The sequence below is a fragment of the Tachypleus tridentatus genome, chromosome 1 (genome assembly GCF_004210375.1).
Source record: "Tachypleus tridentatus isolate NWPU-2018 chromosome 1, ASM421037v1, whole genome shotgun sequence".
Lineage (NCBI taxonomy): Eukaryota > Metazoa > Arthropoda > Merostomata > Xiphosura > Limulidae > Tachypleus > Tachypleus tridentatus.
Genome location: NC_134825.1, coordinates 90,516,552 through 90,538,456, shown reverse-complemented (window position 1 = coordinate 90,538,456; position 21,905 = coordinate 90,516,552). Strand labels below are relative to the sequence as shown.

General features: G+C 35.0%; 1 protein-coding gene across 2 annotated transcripts in view; it reads left to right on the top strand.

Moving 5' to 3' along the window:
• Positions 1 to 21,905, top strand: part of LOC143255348 (zinc transporter ZIP9-like) — a 32,449-nt gene that overhangs the window by 784 nt on the left and 9,760 nt on the right. The window contains exons 2-3 of one of the 2 annotated variants that reach the window (XM_076510863.1): positions 1,606 to 1,711; positions 7,948 to 8,157. In XM_076510863.1, the coding sequence (XP_076366978.1) occupies positions 1,606 to 1,711; positions 7,948 to 8,157 (316 nt within the window). The remainder of the gene's footprint in view (positions 1 to 1,605; positions 1,712 to 7,947; positions 8,158 to 21,905) is intronic. The other variant, XM_076510870.1, reaches the window with a different exon arrangement.

Here is a 21,905-nt window from a genome sequence, read left to right as displayed (position 1 = left end):
TTTTTTTTTTAGTGCAATGTTTTCTTCATAAACATGCCCATGGAATGTTACATAGTGCTAGCAGGAGTTATTTCACTTGTTTTTATGTTAACAGTGGTAGGAAGATACTTTTCTTAATTTTTGTAAAACATAGGCAAGTTTTGTGTTAAGGGATTGACCTTGAATTAAAATGCATCAATTCTTTCTAAATCATTTAGTGACAGATATTTACAAAAAACAAAACCTGAATTTTCACTATGCTACAGTTTGTTACTATTGTTAAAATGTTAGTACTGTTGTTATTGAGTAATAATACAAATTCACTTACAGCTTACTTTTAAAACCAAAAAAGTTTCAAAAATATGTTTATTATATATATATTAATACTATATAGCTAGCTGTAATTGAAATAGGAAAGTGATGGGAGGAATAGCTTGAAATTTGTGTCCAGTGTTGTACATTTACAATTATCAAACTTGTTGACATTGGACATGAAGACCAAAGAACAAAAATCTTGAAATTTAAACAACGATTACACAAACTTGTGTTCATGAAGAAATAAAATTCATCATTCATTATCTTTCTTTTACTGTAATATAGAACCAGGTTGACTTTAGTTGTATAATTTACTTTATAAAACCTATTTTTAAATGTGTTTTTATGATTGTTTCTTCTAAAAATGAGTGAAATGTAAAATGCAAATTACAATTTTCTTCATTGCTCAGTGTATATATTTAGCTTAATGGAAGTATTGTTTAAACACAAAAGTGCATTATATACATTTGTTAAATATGTGTTTTCGAGAAGGCATTCATATGTGAAAAGCTTGCATATTTATGTGTTCTTGTGAAGTTATTTTCATTTTCTGTCTTCTATATTGAGTAGCTTATATACATACTGACTATTTGATAAAGGTAAAAGTTTATTGTGCATTTCAAGTGTTAGTTTTCTTAACTTATTTATGAGAGTGCTGTATGTGATAATAACATGACTCTTATATGTATTTATTTTGTTTGTTAAAATTTTGAGGTTTTTTAAATTTTTGGATAATAAAGAGGGTTTTTCGTTGTATATGCCTCCAAACCCTCAGTTGCAAAGAAACTATTTATCTGGTTTTGTTAATAGGCAGGATATTTTGAACGTAGTAGTCAACAGAATCAAATCAGCTTATGAGTTGCTACTTTTAAAACTAAAATTTCTAAATAATGAAGAAAATTTGAGAAAGTACATGGATAATTGCAATAATTAGAAGCGAAACACTATTTTTAGATTAGTAACTTATATAAGCTATTTATAATCATAGAGTATACACACAGATGAACATATTTATAATCAGAAATATGTTCATGTGTGTGTATACTTCATCATATTTTTTCTTGATACTTTTGCAGTGGTTTACATTTCTTTATACATTCATTATAAAGCAGTGGCTACCTTCTTAGTTCATTGAGGAGTTTTCTCTGTATAATGTGTGTTTTAACTGCCTAATTTCCTTGTTTCCATTTAAATTTTCCTAATCGTTATTAATATTCTAGAAGCTATGAATATATTCAATTTTTAGTTGCCATCTTCTGTACTTTGAAAAAGACAAACTTTTCAAGAGCATTGTTTTAATATGAATTTTAGGATAAACTACAGTTAGTTACAGTGCTTGGTGCAGGAATGCTAGTTGGAACAGCATTATCAGTGATCATTCCAGAGGGTGTCAACATGCTTTACTCATCACATTTAGGTAAATTTTATTTTCATATGATTCTGGATATGGAGCAACTTTCACATGAATGACTGTACATGCATTTAATGAAATTCATTATTTTTGAAATTTCTGTACAATTGTTTACAAAGGTACTTTAAATGAGGTGCTTTTAAATACAGTTATTTTGCTTATAACAGTTTTTAACATGGCAACAAAATTTAAATTTGCTCTGAAAATCTCAGAAATTTTGCAAAAGGCTTCAAAATAGATAATTTTTTTAAGTAATGACCTTTTTGATATGGTACTTCCCTTTACTTGCAGGATTAGCTATTTTTATTCAGTGAATGTTGAATTTTTTTTAGAATCAACTGATTCCAGTGTTTGTCTCATGTAAACTGTCTTGCATTACTTGTCCACCAGTAGGAGTATAGTACACTCACGTGATGCATGCAACTCTCTCTTTGTTCCTCTTCTTTTTTTTTTTTTTGGCAGCACTTAAGTTTAGACATGCTCTTTTGTTGTTTGTTGTTCAATCCATGTTCAACTTGGATTTTCCTCAAAAATGGTTATTTTTCACTTTAATTCCATTTATTCAACCGATTCTTATATTAGTATTTATCAATTAATTCAAGTTGCTTATTTCTGCACTTGAATTTGGTGAAAGCTTTCTGTGCTTTAATTTATGAAAATCACTTTTTCACTTTGGGGCTTACGTCAATGATTGGGATTTTTCTCAGTCTTCAGGTACAGGCAACCTGGCAATGAATTTATCTGGTTCTACACATTGGGAGATTGAACATTACCTGGGCCAATCTTTAACTACTGACATTGCCAAGGTTCTTATAAAAATTGCTGAGCCTTTATTGGTTAACTTGGACATTGATAATCTTTTCTGCTTCCAAGTTTGATGATCATTCTTGTTCCCAACCTGGAGAGTCTCGTAGGCGTAATTTGTCATTGTAGATTTTATGTTTCATGTTTGTGATATTTTATCCCTGTCACCTTTTTCTTACTTTCCTCATCTTCCTTTCCTATATGCATAATATTCTCAATCTGTTTGGTTTTTCCTCTCTCTCCTGATATTTGAGCTCTTGGTGATCTGTTGCACCCCCCCCCCCCAATTGTGTGAGGGGGCTAGCATGTCATGCCCCCAAAGAATATCTATCTTCTACTGCTATCTATCCACTTTTAGATCAGTGCAGTGTTGTTAGGTTACTTATTACCTCTTTTGGGGAGTGGCTCCCAAATCATATGTTTATCTCCCATATGCCTAGTATTCTTGCATACTTTTTACTTTTATCAACCTCTCAAGGTATCCTTCTTCAATACACTTCCTCTCTGTGTCTCTTCACAAAAATCCTGTAGGTTTTTTTTTGAGTTACCTTTATCCTTCCCTCCTCCTCTTTAGCCTGCATCTTGTCTTTGGCTTTGGTATTCAGTACATAGTTTCTTTGTTGTTGGGACTTTATACATTGTTATGCCATATAGGCTTTGGTCTGTTTACCTTAGACTTCTATTAGGGATTGCACATGATTTTCATTTCTGAGACAAGTATTTGATTCAGTTCCAGATATTATCAAGTCTCAGTTTATATCAATCCACCAACATTCCACTCTTACAGGTGTTGTAGCTTTTTTGTTTTTGGTTGAATCTTGAGAGTTATGCAGTTCCTAATTCTTTCCCCACCTCTAGCTTCTCCTTTCACTGTTTTCCTTTCATGTTACTCAAGATCCTGTGACCAATCAGTGTAGGTTAGAAGATGTTCAGGAATTGCAGCAGGCAAATGAACTTGTTCCTCATACTTAGGAGTTTTTTTTTTGGTTTTTTTTATATCCCTGCCATATTGTGTCCCTTAGAAAACTAATGATTTGCAGCTGGCAATTGATTTATCTCACCTCAACCACATGATATCCAAGATCATCATGGGACCTTTTCTCACTCTGAGATGGGTGTTTCCTCCAGGTATGTGGATGACATAAGTGGATGTTTCCAGTGCTTACCAATATATAAAGATATTGCCTCAGTTTCATCCTCACTTTAAAGGACTTGCTTTGATACCTTACATGTTTTGTTGAGTTTTCTGAGCTTTGCGTGTCATCTTCATGTTCAGTGACTGTGATTTTATTATTGTATTACATGGATCAATGGCTTCTTTTTGGACCATTCTGAATAGAATGTGACCACTTACACTCAGCAACTATTTCTATAGCAGTGTGATTGGTCAAACTGGAGAAGTCCTTCCTTAGACCTACACAATATCTTGTCCATCTGGGGGTCTTTTTTGATATGATTATCAGGCAAGCACTGCCTTTTCTTTCACGATTTAGTCCAGTGGAACTTTTAGTTCACCATGCCCTTTCAGGCTCAGTAATTTACTGTTCATGAGGTTCTATCGCATTTGGGATGTGATCTTTTATGACACTGCTGGTCCCTCTTTGTTGACCCATATGAAATCCCTTCCTCCTTCCCTGTGAGATGTTCTACATTGGTGAATGGACAAATCCCATATGTTGGTGGGTGTGCCTCTTCCTTCCCCATATGTGGATCTACATTTTTTCATGGGATGGGGAATATAGTCACTCACCAAGAATCTTTAGGCCAGTGGTCTGCAGATTAAAGTGCTTTGCACATCATTGTGTTCAAACTTCTGTTGTTACATTAGTTGTTACATAATTTCCTTTCTCTCACCTGACATTGTCTATGGATAGTTCTTTGAGACAGTTCTACAGTGGTGGCACATATCACCGACCAAGGGGGCACCTGGTCCAGAAATATGTTTATTCAAGTTGAATCTCTGATACTGGACCATACACTTCATATTTGTGTTTTTGCATGTCATGTGCTGGGTGCTTTCAGTCTGGCCACAAATTATCTTTTGCACTATATCTGGATATACTGTATAGAATGGGGTTCTTTCCAAGCTTCTTCACCAAGCTGCCTCTATTTTAGTCACCTGTAACCTCATTCACTGGCTCAGGCAGTCGATGCTTTCAGCCTGGATTAGTCACACAAGTATTGTTATATGCACCCATCCATTTGAGTACTTCATTGGGTAATTACTCTTGTCCACTCCACTCATTTTCTAGTCTTCCTGATTGCTCCCTCTTATCCAACTCAGCCTTAGTTTCCAAAGCTACAATGACTGCTATCCCCTTCCCATCTCTCATCTACTTCTTTCTTCCTCTTTTGTCAACATTGATTCTGTGTCCTATGTTCTTACCTTCACATTCTGCTTCTTTATGTCTAGTTTTCATTTGGTCCTTGGTGGGATGATGCAGTTTCACATGCCATGTTTCTTCCTTGTTAGCTAGTTTTGTCTGTCTCTCTTATGTGGAGGTTTACCTATGCAAAGGAAACATATTTTACATTTGGTCTACTACCAGGGGATTTCTTGCTGACAAGTCTTAATGTGCCCTCATGTGGGGGAAATTTCCTACCTAGTTCTTTGACTGTGGTCGTGGGTCTCTTCGCCTTTCTAGATTTTGGACAGTCTTTATCTAATATCTTTTGTTTCTGACACCATGTTTTCTTTCCAGGTAAGTCTCCCTTTCTGGCATTCTGCCTTTCTGGATTAAGTCATTTGTGTGGTCCAACATTTCCTTAATTCGTTTTTATATGAACCAGTTTCTTGTGTTTTGTGTTCCATCTTTCTCGTAAAAAATATTTCCTTCTCTTAATCTGTAGATATGGAAGGTTTGATTCATTTGCTATTGATGTTTCACCTAAGTTTTATCATTTTACAGGTGTGCTTCTTTATCTGGATTGTTCCTTTCTCTCAAAGATATTTGGGTTGGCTGTTTCTTCTTTCTCCTATTTACCATCCTTTTACTTCCTTTCTTTACCATTGACTAGATCTGGATATGCTTCTGTGACCAATGAAGGTCTTATTCACTTCTGTGGTACATGCTCACACTTTTTATCCCCTCCTGTAATGATCTGTCACTTTCAACCCTTACCATTTGGGTCCGTCTTGTGGTTTGATTGGCCTGTTCTTCCCTACCACTGCTTCCTGGCCTTTGTTCCAGTTGTTCTTCCATCATATGTGACACCTCACTCTTACCCTTGCTTCTCATCTTCATCCAGTGGAGAGAGTTTTGCAATCTGGCATGTGGACCATTCCCAGTATGTACATCTTCTGCTATCTTCATCATATAGTGGTTTTCTCTTCACTAGGGGTTTTGGCTATCACCTATGGCCATGTTTCTTACTTCAGTGCAACTTTTAATAGGCAAGTTTTATTCATACATTCTTCTTTTTCAGGGGCCATTATCTACCTTTTATCACATGGATCCCACTCCATGGTGAGTTATGCCTGACCAGGTTTTCTTTAAATCTGCTCTGTGCATCCATTTCGATTCCCACTTTATCTTTCATGACTTTGCAGTGTTCTCTGTTGAGACAGATTGCTCAGCAAGATTGCTTATAGGTGAATAACTTTGTGATATTTGGTTCATAAATTTGCTGTACCATTCATGAACTTAATGAAGTGAAGCAGAAGGGGATAGTTGCTCATCCGACCATACCTTGATTCAATAAATTAGTATGGTCTGCTTTTCAAAATAGGGTTTTGTAATCACCTGTTGCACTGTCTTAGGTGGTGATGTTTCTTCAGACTCTCCAACACATCCTCTCCTTCTTTTTAATGGAGTATGGGAGTTTTACTTTACTACTTACCAGTTTTTAGCTGCTGTGGTAGTTGACTGTGAAAGCACCCTCTAGAATGGGTTACACACAGAGGTGTTGTAACCATTCAGTGCAGAGTACCATGGTGGTGTTCTGCAGATGTAGGTGACCTAAATTCCTTCAATTTGTGAAAATCAGTACCATTCAGTGCAGAATAACATGGTGGTGTTCTGCAGGTGTAGGTGATCTAAATTCCTTCAATTTGTGAAAATCAGTACAATGGAGTGAGACGTCGATATGCATTTCACCTCTTTGATTGGAAATCCTCATTGTACTCATGCATGGATGTTGGTACTCTGTGGCTGGGTTTTGGATTTAGAGTGAACAAATCAACACAACTCCTCACACAATTTTTTGGGTTGTCTGTCTTACTCCCTCAGTTTTCTCTGTCTGTGTTTTGGGTCATAGAAGTGATATATGGGATTGTTTCTGTTCTGTTCATAGCCATCCCTTGTTCTCTCTTCTCATGGGGCTGTTGTTGACATTTAGATGGTCCTGGCCTGTTTCACAGTTGGGGAAGTTGATTGTATGTGATAGACATCTTTTTGATACCAGATGTCAAGTTTCCAGATTGATAGTTCAGAGCTTATTCTTGTGTCATACCTGAAAATTGGGGTGATTCTCGAGTTGGAGGTGAAGAGAGTATGATTCTCATCCTACCCTCACATGGATATAGGTACCAAGTGAGGAGGTTTTGGATGTAGTAGAGTTACAGAATAGGGTCTGCTATGCCCTAGCTATTCTACACTCAGGGATGCATCCTTGTTTACCAACTTCTCTTATTGTGTACATTGTCTATTTCTAGTTAGGATCACTTTTCTATCATATTCTTACCTACTTGGATGTGCTTCTCATTTTCTGCCCTAATATATCTTACATGTTACACATATGGGCAAAGAGTATACACGGCAAATAGGTGTTGCAGTTCCTCTCTTCAGATCTTCCAGTCTGACTCTCTTATCTATAAAGGTATCCTTTGAATGCACCTTTGCATCGGTCTCTCCTCCTAATAAATAAAGGATTCTAGCTAATTTTGTGAGTTGAGGGAATTACCATATTGGAAGTTATAATTTTCCTATCCTGGAAATGTATTTTTGATGGGTACTTACCTTTTCTCACATTTCCCACTCTTCTTCTCCACACATTTCCAGTGCTTCCATTCTCTTCCAAACTTCAAAGTGATAGTTTGGTAGCAGCATATAGGGGGAGTCGCATGCGTCGATCATACATACTGTACTCCTATTGGTGGAGAGGTAATGCATGATGATTTACATGAGTGACAAGTTGGAATCACTTAATTACAATAGGGGAAAGCAGAAGATTTGTGGCATGCATAAAGAGAACTGAACAAGAATAGCTAAACTTGTGAAAGGAGGAAAGTACCTATTAGAAATACATTTTCATTACTCTTGCACATCTGTAATTACCCATTTTTTAATTTTTAAACATTCTTGTATTAAATAGTTTTTAAGTAAATATATTTTAAAATTAATATACTTAATTACACATATAAAGGTACTATGTTTTAAGAGCTTTGGAAAGGTCGTACTTCTGGTTTACCTGCATTGATTTTTGTTTCTTACCATTAGCACTAATACGTAATCAGATGCTAAGGGAACAACAAATGACAACTGACAAGGCTCGACTTTCAAGCAGTCTTGAGACAGAACATTCACTTCATCTTCTAGCAGATATTGGGGAGACTCATTCTGTCATTGGTGTAACGCTAGTTTTAGGTTTTATATTTATGCTTTTAATAGATCAGATTGGCTCAGCATACACAAGAATTTCAAACTCAGGTGAGTATTTTACTATTTTGAGTTGGGAAGCTGCAATAATACATTACAGAAAATAACAGTATTATATATCATTAGGAAGAACTATATTGGTTTAATGTGAATTAAGTAAGCACCTGTACTTTTGTTGAGTCTTCTTTAAAATAACATAAGGGACAATGAAGGGCACTGTTGCCATACCATTCATTTTAATATATATCTTTCTGTATCCAGCCCTGATTCTCCAATAACTTGCATAGGTATGGCTTAAAAGTTTGTCATCCTGCAAATTGTTCAATTATGTATTCCCTTTTTCATTGGCCATTTCATTTATGGATGAAGCCTAATTGGTGACTTACTGTAAGTAAGTCACTGGTGATAGCTGAGTACAGTGTTTCAAGATAACAAGATAGTTTTGAGTTTTTGAATTTTTCATAACATTAAAAAATTACAGTGATTTCAATTATTGATACTATTTTGCCATGGTTTGATGACTAAAGGACAGAACTATAAAGTAAAAAGTAATAAGTTCATCTGACAATAAATTTTAAAGATTTAAGTTCTTAATATAAGAATGTTTCTTAAGGATTCCATCAATAGTTTGAGCTTGGAAGTGTTCTGCAGTTGAAAATGTTTGAGAAATGTTGCACTAGTGAGTTGATTTCCATCAAAAGAAATAATTATAGTTCAAATTAAGCTAACTTTCATGAGTAACCTTGCATGTAGGTAATTAAATGAAATCTACTGTTTGTTGATCAAATTGACCAAAATTATCCAAACCCCTTTTCAGAACAGCAGCAGCATCCTCACATCCAATTACACCAACACAGTAGTATCATCAATACATTTGATCATATTGTTGGCTATTCCCTTATTAATGCAATTAATGTTTTTATAAAAAAAAAAAAAAAGTAATGTTTTCATTACAGTCTTATGGTACTCCACTTGTAACAATGTTTTCATTACAGTCTTATGGTACTCCACTTGTAACAATGTTTTCATTTCAGTTTTGTGGTACTCCACTTGTAACTCTAGTTTAGTTTTACTGAACTCTGTTAATTCATTGAACCAACTTTTCTTCCATACGTATAGTTAGAGCTGGGCAGTTAAGAGCAATTGATAATTAATTTTCAGGCTCGTTAATCAATGACATTTAATGAATCAGTTATTCTTATGTGAAACTTAGATGGAATTATTAAAATAGTAGTATTAATTAGTTGGTTATTTTAGTTGCTTGTGCCACTAGTCAATTAAACTGAATAACTGAATTAATTGAGAATAGCAGTGAGAAATCAGCCTGATGATATTTTGATTACTTGGATAGTTTAAATGATCAGTAATTAATGATCAAACAGTATACCAATAAAATTAAAAAGTAATGACATTTGATATAATAAATAGTATAATCAATATTGTTAATGAAAATAATTAATAGATTTAATTGTAGTTTTGATGAATTGGTTATTTTATAGGATACCAATTGATATAATCCAAGCTTGTAGATTAATGATTATGTTGATTAGTCTGGTAAATGTTCAAGTTCTACCCACATATATAATTTCTTTCGTAATGTTTTGTGGCATATTGTGGAATATCTTATGAAAATCCAGGTACACAAAATTCACGTCTTTATTCTCATCAACATGAGCAAAAACATATTTCAAAAAAAGTTCAAAAGACTTGTGAGAAGATTTTCTCTTTGTGAAACAGTGTTAGCTATCCAACAAAATTGTAGGCTTCTTAGGAGAGTTTACAAAGCATCTTTAATTGGGCTTTCTAAACTTTTCACCAGCACAGAAGTAACACCAATTGACTTATAATCATAAGTCCCTAGTTAGTGAAAGAAAGGGGAAATTTTACTCAGTAATTCATTTTTTGAGAGGAAATAGTTTAATCAAACGAATATTTACAATATTTGTATTCAGTATTCTACTGTAATGATTTAATACCTGTTGTATCATTATGATCTCAACAAATTTCACTTACTGTAGTAAAACATATGATTCTTATGGTAGCATGGTTAGTGAAAAACCACTGCAAATGTAACAAAAATGTCAGAAGTGTTGATATCAGAGTTAGTTTTGAAAGATCATGCATTCTGTTCAATTTCACAGTTTTATAGTAGGAAAAGCTAGAAATTTCAAATTCTCTTCAGAGCACAGGAGGTCAGAAAACTGTTTAGCTAATACTTATCATGGTATTATTGAAATTAGGCAGGCTTTTGAATAAACAACTGATCCATTTGCATTTAAACATATTTTGTTAATTTGTGATATATATATTGTGACATAAAGTTACAATTCCATTTAAAGTTCTTGACAAGTTAGAAATTATGCAATTATTGTGTTCACCCTTACAAATATGTCTAATATCAACCATCTTTCAGTTTTCTGGCATCTTACAGTTTAGACTTTTTAATGTCACATGCCTGTAGTACATTCTTTTGTTACTCTTTCCATGTTCAATGTGAAAGTGTATTTTCTCACATGATTTGTTTTAAAAAGAGCTCCACTGTATTTTGACATTATTTAAATAAAAATATTGGTGCAACTGTTTACCTTTAAATTTCTTTAGAAATAAGTATACATTTAGGTTATAATAGATATTCAAATCATCATCAAAATTGATGAAAGAATTATATCTTAAGAGAGGAGTAATATTTGATTAAATACAAATTTTCAACTTAATATTTGAAAAATATACTTATTGCACATATATTTTGGATTGTGCACTGCTTGTTTAGTGTACTCATAATTTAAACATGTATATACTTTTTTTCTACAGCTTAGGGACCTGGCATGGGCAGGTGGTTAAGGCACTCAACTTGTAATCTGAGGGTTGTGGGTTTGAATTCCCATCACACCAAATATGCTTGCCCTTTCAGCCCTGGGGGCATTATAATATGACAGTCAATCCCACTGTTCGTTGGTAAAAGAGTAGCCCAAGAGTTGGCGATGGGTGGTGATGACTAGCTGCCTTTTCTCTAGTCTTACACTGCAAAATTAGGGATGGCTAACACAGATAGCCCTCGAGTAGCTTTGTGCAAAATTCAAAACAAACCAAACTAATCTACAGCTAGCCTGTCAGAGTTGTCAATAATTTTGAAAATGAATCTTACGAGTTTTAGTTTTTATATTTTGTAGATGGAATTATGATATTTGCATTTATGCTTCACCAATTTAAAATAAAAATCATAGCTTCTACTGTCCTATAAAGTTTATATGAAACTTTGCTAAATTATTCTACAGACTAATGATGAAAAAGTATTATTTTTATTTAGTCATAATTTTGGAAAACAACAAAAATATTTTTAATGGTATGATGCAAAACATGTTGTTTATTTACATTTTCCTTCCAGGATGAAATGACTGTTTAAAATATTGTTTTATAATTATCTGAAATGTATTCAGTGTTAATATAATTTTTAAATTAATGTTTAAGAGTCAAGCTTGAGTTAGAAGAGTTATAAATCATTCTCTAATTAACAACATATCTTCTACTGTACTTTTGTTCTTATAATATATGGTGTAATATAAAAATGATTTTAGTCATCTACAAAAACCAGGTGTTATCTTGTTGCACCTAGGAGATTCTGCTTTTAGACTTGATTACAAAGTTGAATTCAATGATAAAAATAGATGTCACCTTGTGTAGATTGCAGCTGGTAGCAGATGCGATTACATTTACAACTTGTGTCCTATTTTTATCACTCTTTTTTCTTATTCACAAATGTTACAAATAAAACAACAGATGTGTGGAAAATGAGTTTGATATTATTACTGTGTTTATCTGATTTTTAATATAAATATAATTTGGCATAACACACCTGGTGATTGTATGGATTTAAAATTTCAAAGAATCTTTAATGTAACTGTAGTAGTAGTTACGTGCAATAGTCTTTATAAAGTATTGTAATTTAATTGGGTGTGATTTTTTCTGATGCTAGGATTACTGCTCCAGTGGGTACAAAGAATCTTTAATATAACTGTAGTAGCAGTTGTGTGCAATAGTCTTTATAAAGTATTGTAATTTAATTGGATGTGATGCTAGGATTACTGCTCCAGTGGGTACAAAGAATCTTTAATATAACTGTAGTAGCAGTTGTGTGCAATAGTCTTTATAAAGTATTGTAATTTAATTGGATGTGATTTCTTCTGATGCCAGGATTACTGCTCCAGTGGGTACAAAGTACAACAATGAAACCATCAAATTAAAAGAATATTGATGTGAAAAGATTAAAAGTTAAAACTGTTAAGTAACTTGGAACTTTTTAATTAATATTGCAGCCAGTGCAGAGTTTAAAAAAATGCATAATTAATTTTACTTAATATTTTTAACTTTTTGCTTCATTATACATTAATAAACTGTTAATATTAGGGTAGATGAAATAAGAGATAAAATGTTAAGTTTTACCAAAAGAACTTGATATTCATTTAGAAGGCTCAAGAGCAGGTGTGGGCAACTCCACTGTGGTCAGTGGATAGCACAGTTGTGGCCAGCTCGAATGTAGGAATCAACTTTTCCATCATTTTTTTTATCGCAAGTTTGATAATCAGCAACTGCAACTGCCTTACATCATTGCTAATATCATGCACTTCATCACTGCCACAGACTCTGCTCATTTTGTAACATCACTCTGGTTTTGATGTTTGTTATCAAGTATGTATTGTTTTGCATGCACTTGAAAGCATATTTTTATTGTGCAACTTTCAAGTGTTTAAATATATTTTGTTTTTAATCCATTAATATGTATAAGTGGAAAATTCGAAAATGAAGGAATCTAGATAATGGTGAACACTCAGAAAATAAAGGCAATTTATTTGATTCTGGCATTACTACCAAAAAGAGAATGGCGCGTGACTGGAAAAATGTGAAACGAGAATTTAATGAAAGTTGGGAGTTGAAATTTGAAGTGATTGAAGCAGACAATAAGTCAGTGTGTCTTTTGTGTAACAGAGTTTTTAGGAATACTAAAGTATTCAACCTTAAGCAACACTTAAACAGTTTTCAGGTGAATTTGATATAAAATTTCCAGTTGATAGCAAAAGTCATATGAATGAAATTAGCTGTCTGGAAGCACAACTTCATGAACAAAAAGGGAGACTTAAAAAGATTTTTATCATCAATAGAACTAGTTACATCAGCTAGCTATAAAGTATTTTGGATTTTAGCTCAAAAAAAGAAATCATTTTCTGATGCTGAACTAGTAAACGAAATATTGATTGTGGTCGTTGAAACTCTGTTGGAGAATTATGATTCAAAAATAAAAGATATTTTTCAAAAGGTAAATAATTTGCAATTAAGTCAAAGAACAATTGCAGAATGCTAGAGTTTGCAAAAGACATAAAATTCAGTTGCTTGGACAACTAAAAGACTATTTGTATTTTTCTTTAGCACTAGATGAGTGAACAGATGTTAGTGACACTGCACAGTTGGTATTTTGGGTTTTATATGTAACTTCAGATCTTTAAGTGAGGGAAAAATGCTTGGCCTTTGTGGATTACGAGGTTGAACATGTGGAAAAAACATTTTTGAAAACTTTCTTGAAATCTCAAAAACATTCAATCTGGATTTAAAAAAAACTGGTTTCTGTCACAACAGATAGTGCTTCTGCCATGACTGGGGAGAAATTAGGATTTGTTTCTCTTTTGAAGCAGCATTTAATTGAAAATAATGTGAAGTCCACGCTGCCATCTTTTCATTGCATTTTGCATGAGAAAAATTTGTGTTCAGATGTCTGAAAGTGACGAATTGAAAAATTTGATGAACATTGTTGTAGAAATTGTGAATTATATTAGAAGTAGAAGCTCTCTAATCCATCAACAGTTTGTTGAGTCTTTGAAGAAACACAGTGACTATACTTGTGATGATCTTACTGATTTTGGAAATGTAAGATGGTTAAGTAGAGGAAAAGTCTTGGAACAATTTACTTTATTTCCTCAAATAAAGGAGTATCTTGTTGAAAAGGTAAGATTGAAAATTTTCCTGAAATTGAAACTTTGTCATGGCAGTGTGATTTGCACTTTCTGTGCAACATGATGGCTCACTTGAATAATTTGAATATGAAGCTTCAGAGAAGATGTAAAATAATAAGCGACCAATCACAGTCTATTCATGTATTTCAATTAAGGCTGAACTTCCTTGCAGAACAATTATAAAAGAATGATTCTAGAAAAAAATAACAACTATGATTTCTCTGATGTCAAAGTTGATCTGTATGTAAACTAGATCAAAAATCTATCTCAAGAATTTGAATCACGTTTCTCCAAATTTAAAAATTTGAAATTGATATTTGAATTTTTGCATGATCCATTTCAATTTGACTTTCATTAAGGAAATTACATCATTTTTGTCTTTGGATAAGTGTGGATTTGAAGACAAGATGCTTGCCCTGCAAAATGTAGAACACATAAAAGGTAAACAAAAATGTTCTATCTAAGAGATGTGGCTCACTATTCTGATAAATGAGAGTCTTCCAAATTTAAAGATAGCAATTTCAAAATTATTTTCCATGTTTGAATCCACATAGGTGTGTGAGACAACATTTTCCATGCTGGATTTTGTCAAGTCCAGATACAGATCTTGGAGTACTGACGTAAATTAAGAGGCAGATCTAAGATGCTCATTGAGCATAGACATTAAGCCAAATTTCACAAAACTTGTTGATGAAAATCCCATCAATTTTCACATTGAAGGTTAGTTAAAATTTGTTTTAATTAAACTAACATCTGTCAATTTTTTTTTGAATGGTGTGGCCAACATTGTTTTCATTAGCCACAGTTGTGGCCACTATGAAAAATATGTTGCTTACCCCTGCTCTAGAGGTTATGTAAATGAAATATGAAAATTGTAAGATGAAAAGAAATATTTTTATTTAGCATGAAAATCACCTTCCACTCGGACTGACTCGGTAAAGACTAGAAATTTAAAGACAAATTTGTGTAAGAACTTTTTATTAGAAACTTTGGGGTTTTTGCATACAACAGTCTTGTTTTATGTACTTGAAATATAGTCATGTTTTGTAAAAGATAAATTTAGTGAATTCAATTCTAAAATATCAATTAATATGCATTGCATCACACATCCAGGGTTGGTCAAGTTAATATGGTGAAAAATAACTTCGTTTCATTTTCATTCAGAAAAAGTCTATACAATGTATATCATCTTCCAGCATCAATAGAACAAATTTAGAGTTTTGAATGTAGCAATTTTAAATTTTTTGTGGGTTAGTTGTGCTTAGTGGAGATACAATATTTAAAATATTTATGGACTTTATTATTGTAAAATCAGGTAATGAATAATTTCTGAATAGTACATAGTTTCTTAGAATGTTCATTATTTGCTGGATAACTTGTACTTTTTTGTTATCCAACATGAAATTCATGCTATAAAAAAGTTTTGTGCTGCTACTGAAGTCATTCAGACACAATGAAACAATACTGTAAAGTGGAAAATTGTGATTTTTCTGTATAAATAATTGAAGCTCATCAAAGGAATTTAATTCAAACAACCAGATAAATTGAATTATAAACATAACACATGCAAAGTGTGAAATTCTGCCAGTACTAACCAATACTGAATACTGGAACTTATGTGACTTACTTTGATGTATTTTTATATTTACCATTAAACACCCCACCCCCCCGAAAAGGTCAACTTCAACTCTACTTTTTTTGTGTATGAATTTCATTCCTGATGCATGCTTATTTAAATTATCAAAAATTGAGTGGAACAAAGTAGTGCAAACAACTAGAAATCAGGAGTAATATTATTATCACATTCTAATATGATTTACCAGACACTGAGTTATATTAACATATATTAATAGTGTTGACTAGAAAATGAGTTATAATAACACACATAATTACATTTGACCAGAAATCAGAAGTAATCAGTTATGCTTTTATAGTATTTTCTGATATAGTAATTTTGTTTGTTTAGTAAAAATATGCTTCATAATAGATAAAATAAATTTTAGTAGCTTAGACTTATCTATTTTAACCCCATCCCATTTATTTTAAACCTACTGTAATTTTACTATTGTTTATTTTTTCTGTTTGTCTGTTATATTCTGCTAGTTGCAGTACCTGCCCATTGGACAGGTGCAACAAAAACGTGTTGGTAATAAAGGATAGGAAATTATACTTCTGTATTTTTCTTAGCATAATAAATGTTAAATGCAATAATTATGCATAAAAATTCCAATACTGAAAAGAAAGACTGTTTTCAAGAATTCCATTTCAATGTCAAGTTGTATTGATTTGGTAGTGTTTTTTCAAAATGAGATTTGAAAATGATGGGCAGGGAGATCCAAGCTCCCCCCCCCCTCAGTGTGGATTCCTGTACATGGTGAGGGGACTTCCCAGGTAAGGTTCTGTTCTTTCAATTTACTTCCTCTGGGATCTAAACATCCACCCATGTGTTTGCTGTGTGAGGTGACCCATGAAGGGGAGGAGTGGTTGAGTGGTCCAACTTCTAACACACAACTTTAGCCTTGAATTCCTGTACATGGGCAGTTTTGGTGTGGCTCCCTTGGGTTAATCGGCTGGTCCACTTGGGGAAGGGTCAACCAAGTACCAGTGTTGAATGTTCTGAACAGGTGTTGTGGACATTGTAGCTGATGCTGACGCTTGAGTATAGTGCTCATGAAACCTTGGCATAGCTACAGTTTCCTTGTTTGACATTGAAGTGCATCCCTGCATAGGGCTCCATTGTGGCTGGGGTCAGTGGGCATCGAAATTTTCCTTTTTTTATTGTGGATACTCCAAATAAAAACTTAAATATAATAATGAAAAACAGTCCATAGGTAAATGACCACATCTTGAAGATTCTGAGCAGCAATCTAAACATCTGTAACATCTGTTGTACCTCATTTTCTTCTCCTACATTCTTTTTCAGATAAACCTTAAGGGCAAATGTCTCCCTTTTTCATTCAGAAGGGACTAGAGGGACTTGCTGGCTCTCCAAAGTCAGTAAAGAAGCTTTGATCTGATGACATATTGGTGGAAACATCTACATCTCAACACAGTGAACTCCTCTTACAATCAAAGGCAATTGGGGATATACCTATTGAGGTTACACCTCATGCTACTTTGAATTTGTTGCAAGGAGTTATTGTTGAGAGAGATTTGAAGAACATCCCTGAGTCAGAGATTCTTGCTGGTTTCTCCACTCAAGGAGTTTCTGCAGTGAGGTGTACCTTAAAGGCAGGCTATCTTAATTGCAGGGTACAGTTATACATTCCAAACCTTCTGAGATGTTTCCAGTGTCAGGGGTTCTGTCACTCAAAGACGTCATGTCATGGTTCCTTGACATGTGCTCATTGTGATGGCAAGGACCATGATGCCTACAAGTGTGAAATGGACTTTCATTGCGTCAGTTGCAATGGCTTTCACCCATTCTACTTTTGTTCTTGCTCTAAAGGGTTGGAAGAAAAAGTGGTGCAGCATTTGAAAATGATTCATAACATTACTTATCCTGAGGCTTGAAAGTTGCTGTCCACCACTTCATCTCAGACGTATGCTGCTGCACTTTATTCCATTATTACAGTGAGAATGCAGACAGATCTCTCTGTGCTTTCAAAAGAATCGTTCTCAATACAAATGAAAAGTATTTTGACCTTCACGGTTAAAAAAGTTAATGAATAAACTTCAACACCCATCTCTGTCCCTTACGTACATTCCAACAAATCCCAAGATCTACTTCTTTTGGTTCCTGGTACAGGCATCTCCTCGGATACATCTTTTTCTCTTACCCCAAGATGCAAAATGATCATATATGTGCATCCTCATTCACTGAAATCCTTTTTCAACAGCAAAGATCTGCCAAATCGACCCAGGGCAGGATCCATGGAGGTCGATGGACCTCCATCGAATAAAGACAGTAAAGGAAAAAGACATGGTCATAAAGAGAAGGGTTCTTCACCCAATTTGCCTACACATAAAAAAAATGGCTACCTTGATACAATGGAAATGTCAAAGTTTACGTTCTAATCTGGATGACATCAAAACACTGATTGCTTCTTACCATCCTGTATGTCTTTCCTTACAGAAAACATTTCTGAAACCTGTTCACACAGTCACCTTTTGACAGTTTTCTTTGTACAGAAATGACAGGCAGTGTGATGGATGAGTGCAGGGAGGGGTGGCATTGTTGGTTTATCAGCATGTGCCCACTCTGTCTTTGCCACTCAACACACCCTTGGAGGCTGTTGCCATCTGTGTTTTCTTTGATCTCACCATCACTGTTTGTTCTCTCAACCTGTTGTCTGAAGAAACGTATGATCAATCAGACCTTGATGCTCTCTCATTGAACAGTTTTCATCTCCCTTTCTAATCCTGGGGGACTTTAATGGATATCCTCTCCTCTGGGGAAGTGCTGATATTGATAGGAGGGGTTGCCCCATTTTGTGTATGTTCTCTGATCACAACCTTTCTCTTTCCAACAGTGGTTCTTCTACTTATTTTCATGCACCTAGTCAGTCTTGTACTGTTAATGATCTCTCAGTTTGCTCCCCTTCACAATACTCCCATTTTTCATGGAGGGTTGACAATAATCCATGAGGCAGAAATTATTTTCCTATAATTTTAAGAGAGAGTAGCCATGGTCAATGCCACCCAACCCATGTTCCCTGGTGGAAGCTGAATTACACAAATTGGCCCTCTTTCACTGCTCTTGCAGAACTTGATCCTGCCATCACCTGTAAGCCATCAATAGACAACTGTGTGGCAGCAGTAACTTACTGTATTATACAAGCAGCTGCTCAGTGTATTCCTAAAATTTCTACATGATATCCTCGTCCGTGGTGGAATCCCGCCTGTCACATGGCGTGGAAGGCTCAAAAACAGGCCAGGGATACTTTCTGTAGATATCCCTCACTCTTGAATTGCATCGCTTTCTTGAGTGGGTTAGATGCTCAGTGGGTAAGATGTCAAAGCCAGAAGGAATCTTGGATTTAGTTCACAACCAGCATATCTTTTACCACCAGTTTCAAAGTCATATGGGACAAGATTTGAAAGGTCAGTAGGAAATCTAATTCTGTCTCCCTCTTGATCTTGCTCTCTGATGGTCAGTAAGTAGCTGATACCTGGAGCATTGCTGATACTCTAGGTGAAAGCTTTTGCCTGGTATTTAGCACTTCTGCTTCTTCCTCCAACTTCTTGGCCATCTTTTAAGCTGATTGTCTCTATGACTATAATCTTCTCTTTACACTGGTGGAACTCAAACTAGCCCTTCATCGGTCTGGCACTACATCAGTTGGACCTGATGATGTACGCTATGGAATGCTGCACCATCTATCTCCTTCTTCTCTTGCTATTCTTCTGATTGTTTTCAATGGATCTGATGGAAGAATGTTTTTCCTGATGCCCTACCTTTCTCTAAGCCTGGGAAAGATCCCAAGATTTCTTGAAATTACTGTCTAATTGCTTTGAAGAGCTGTCTCTGTAAGACCTTAGAGAGGATGGTTAATGCTTGTCTTATTTGGCTCCTCTAATCAAACAACCTCCTCTTGCCCACCCAGTGTGGGTTCCAAAGACAGTGCACCAGCATGGACCACCTTATTTTACTTTAAATGTCAATCAGCAAAGCCTTTCTAAAAGGACAACATCTTGCATCAATATTCTTTGACATTGAGATGACTTATGATATAACATGGAGGTATGGCATTTTGCAAGATCTCCATATATATGTTTTACATGGCTATTTGCCCATTTTTATTAAAAATGTTAATGGACAGGAGATTCCAAGTTCATGTGGGCTCAACACTTTCCTGTTCTTTTCTCCAGGAACTTGGAGTCCATCAGGGCTGTGTTTTGAGTGTCACACAATTCAGTATAAATATTAATGCCATCACTGAACAACTCCATCTCACTGTTGCAAATTGGCTCTATGTCGACGACTTTCACATCTCATGTCAGTCGTGGAACATGAGGTATATTCAGCAGCAGCTACAGACTGCCGTTAATCGTTTACTGAAGTGGACCACAGCAAATGGCTTTAACTTTTCTCTCCCAAAAATCATTTGCATGTACTTTTGCAGCCAACGGAGCATTAACCCTGATCCTGAACTCTGTATCAGTGAAGCTGTGCTGCCTGTGGTCTCTGAGACAGAGTTCTTGGGGCTTATCTATAACCGTATGCTGACCTTTATACCACACATCAAGCAGCTACGGGTAAAATATACAAGAGCACTTAACATCATCTGTGTCCTCTGTTCCACCACTTGGGGAGCTGATCGACGTTCTGTACTAAAGATATATTGTGCTCTTATTTGATTGAAATTCGACTATGGATCACTGGTCTGTGGCTCTGCCAGAACCTCAGCCTTAAAGGTGCTGAACCCCATTCATCATCAAGGACTTTGGCTTTGCACTGGGGCTTTCTGCACTTCCCCAGTTCAGAGCTTATACATAGTCTTATGAACCTTCTTTGCACCTCCACTGTTTGCAAATTTCTTTTCTACATGTTTTGAAACTTTTTTCCTTACCAAAGCATCCCACCTGGAGTTGTGTTTTCCTTCCTCGGTGGGCCATATTTTTTCAGAGCAGACGATCTGCCATTGCTCCTTATGGCCATCATATCCAGGTGCAGTTGGATAAATTGGTTCTGTTCTTGGATAACATTGCTATGTCCACTGGTCAGCCCATCCCACCATGGCTTCTTACAGTCCCGAAATGTCACCTATCTTTAAGTTATCTGAGAAAATAGACACTCCCGATTGGAAATACTGTCCGTTATTTGCTGAACATCTTTCGAACCATTCATCCATTCCTATTTGTACAGATGGTTCAAAATCAGGTGAATGTGCGAGTTTGCCATGGTTTGTTGTGGTTTGGTGGTTGTGCGCAGAATCTTCTCTACACCTTCTGCATTCACTGCTGAACTGTATGCCATTTCACCTGCTCTGGATCACACAGAAGCTAAGCAGTACTGAAACTGCACTATTTATACTGACTCGCTTAGTTCTCTACTGGTTCTGGAATCACTTCATGTTAGTTCACACCCTGTTCTTGCTGATACTCAAAATCGACTGGCCCATTTCTCTTTAACATCTACTTTTCTCCAGTTTTTCTGGATACCGAGCAACCTTGGTATTCGCAGGAGTGAGCTTGCCAACACTGCAGCTAGATCTATCTGCTCTGACACTATCACAGGTGTGCTTGTTCCATACATGGACTATGGGTATGTATTCAAGGCTCATCTCCGTGCCAGCTGGCAGTTGACTTGGAGTGAGCTTTTCCATATAAAACTATATTGGACAGAGGAAGTTGTTCTAACTAGACTATGTATTGGTCACAATTTTTTAACTCATCATTTTCTTTTATCTGGAACTGATGCACCAATGTGTAGTCTGTATAACGCTCAGGTCACAATAAGCCATATACTACATTTTTTCCGTCATTACGACTCTCAGGAACAGCACCATTTTAAACATCTTCTGTCCCAAGGTTTGTCCATAACGTTAGACAGTGTTATTGGTGATGGTGACACTGTCCACCTTGGAAATGTTTTTAGTGTTTTAAAGCCATTAATCTTTTTAATGCCATTTAAGTTTTTTTAATTTATACATTAGATCTTTTTAATGTGATTCCCTTTTAAGAATCACAGTTCATCTAGTTTGATTTGAAATTAGAAAACGGCCGTAACATCAAATGACTCAAAACCAGGACTGAAAAGGCCAACTTCAGGTGACTAATACTGCTGTTTGAACTTACCTGTTATTCATTCTGGTGAGTTATTAAAATTTTGCTACAAGTCTTTTAAAACTTTAT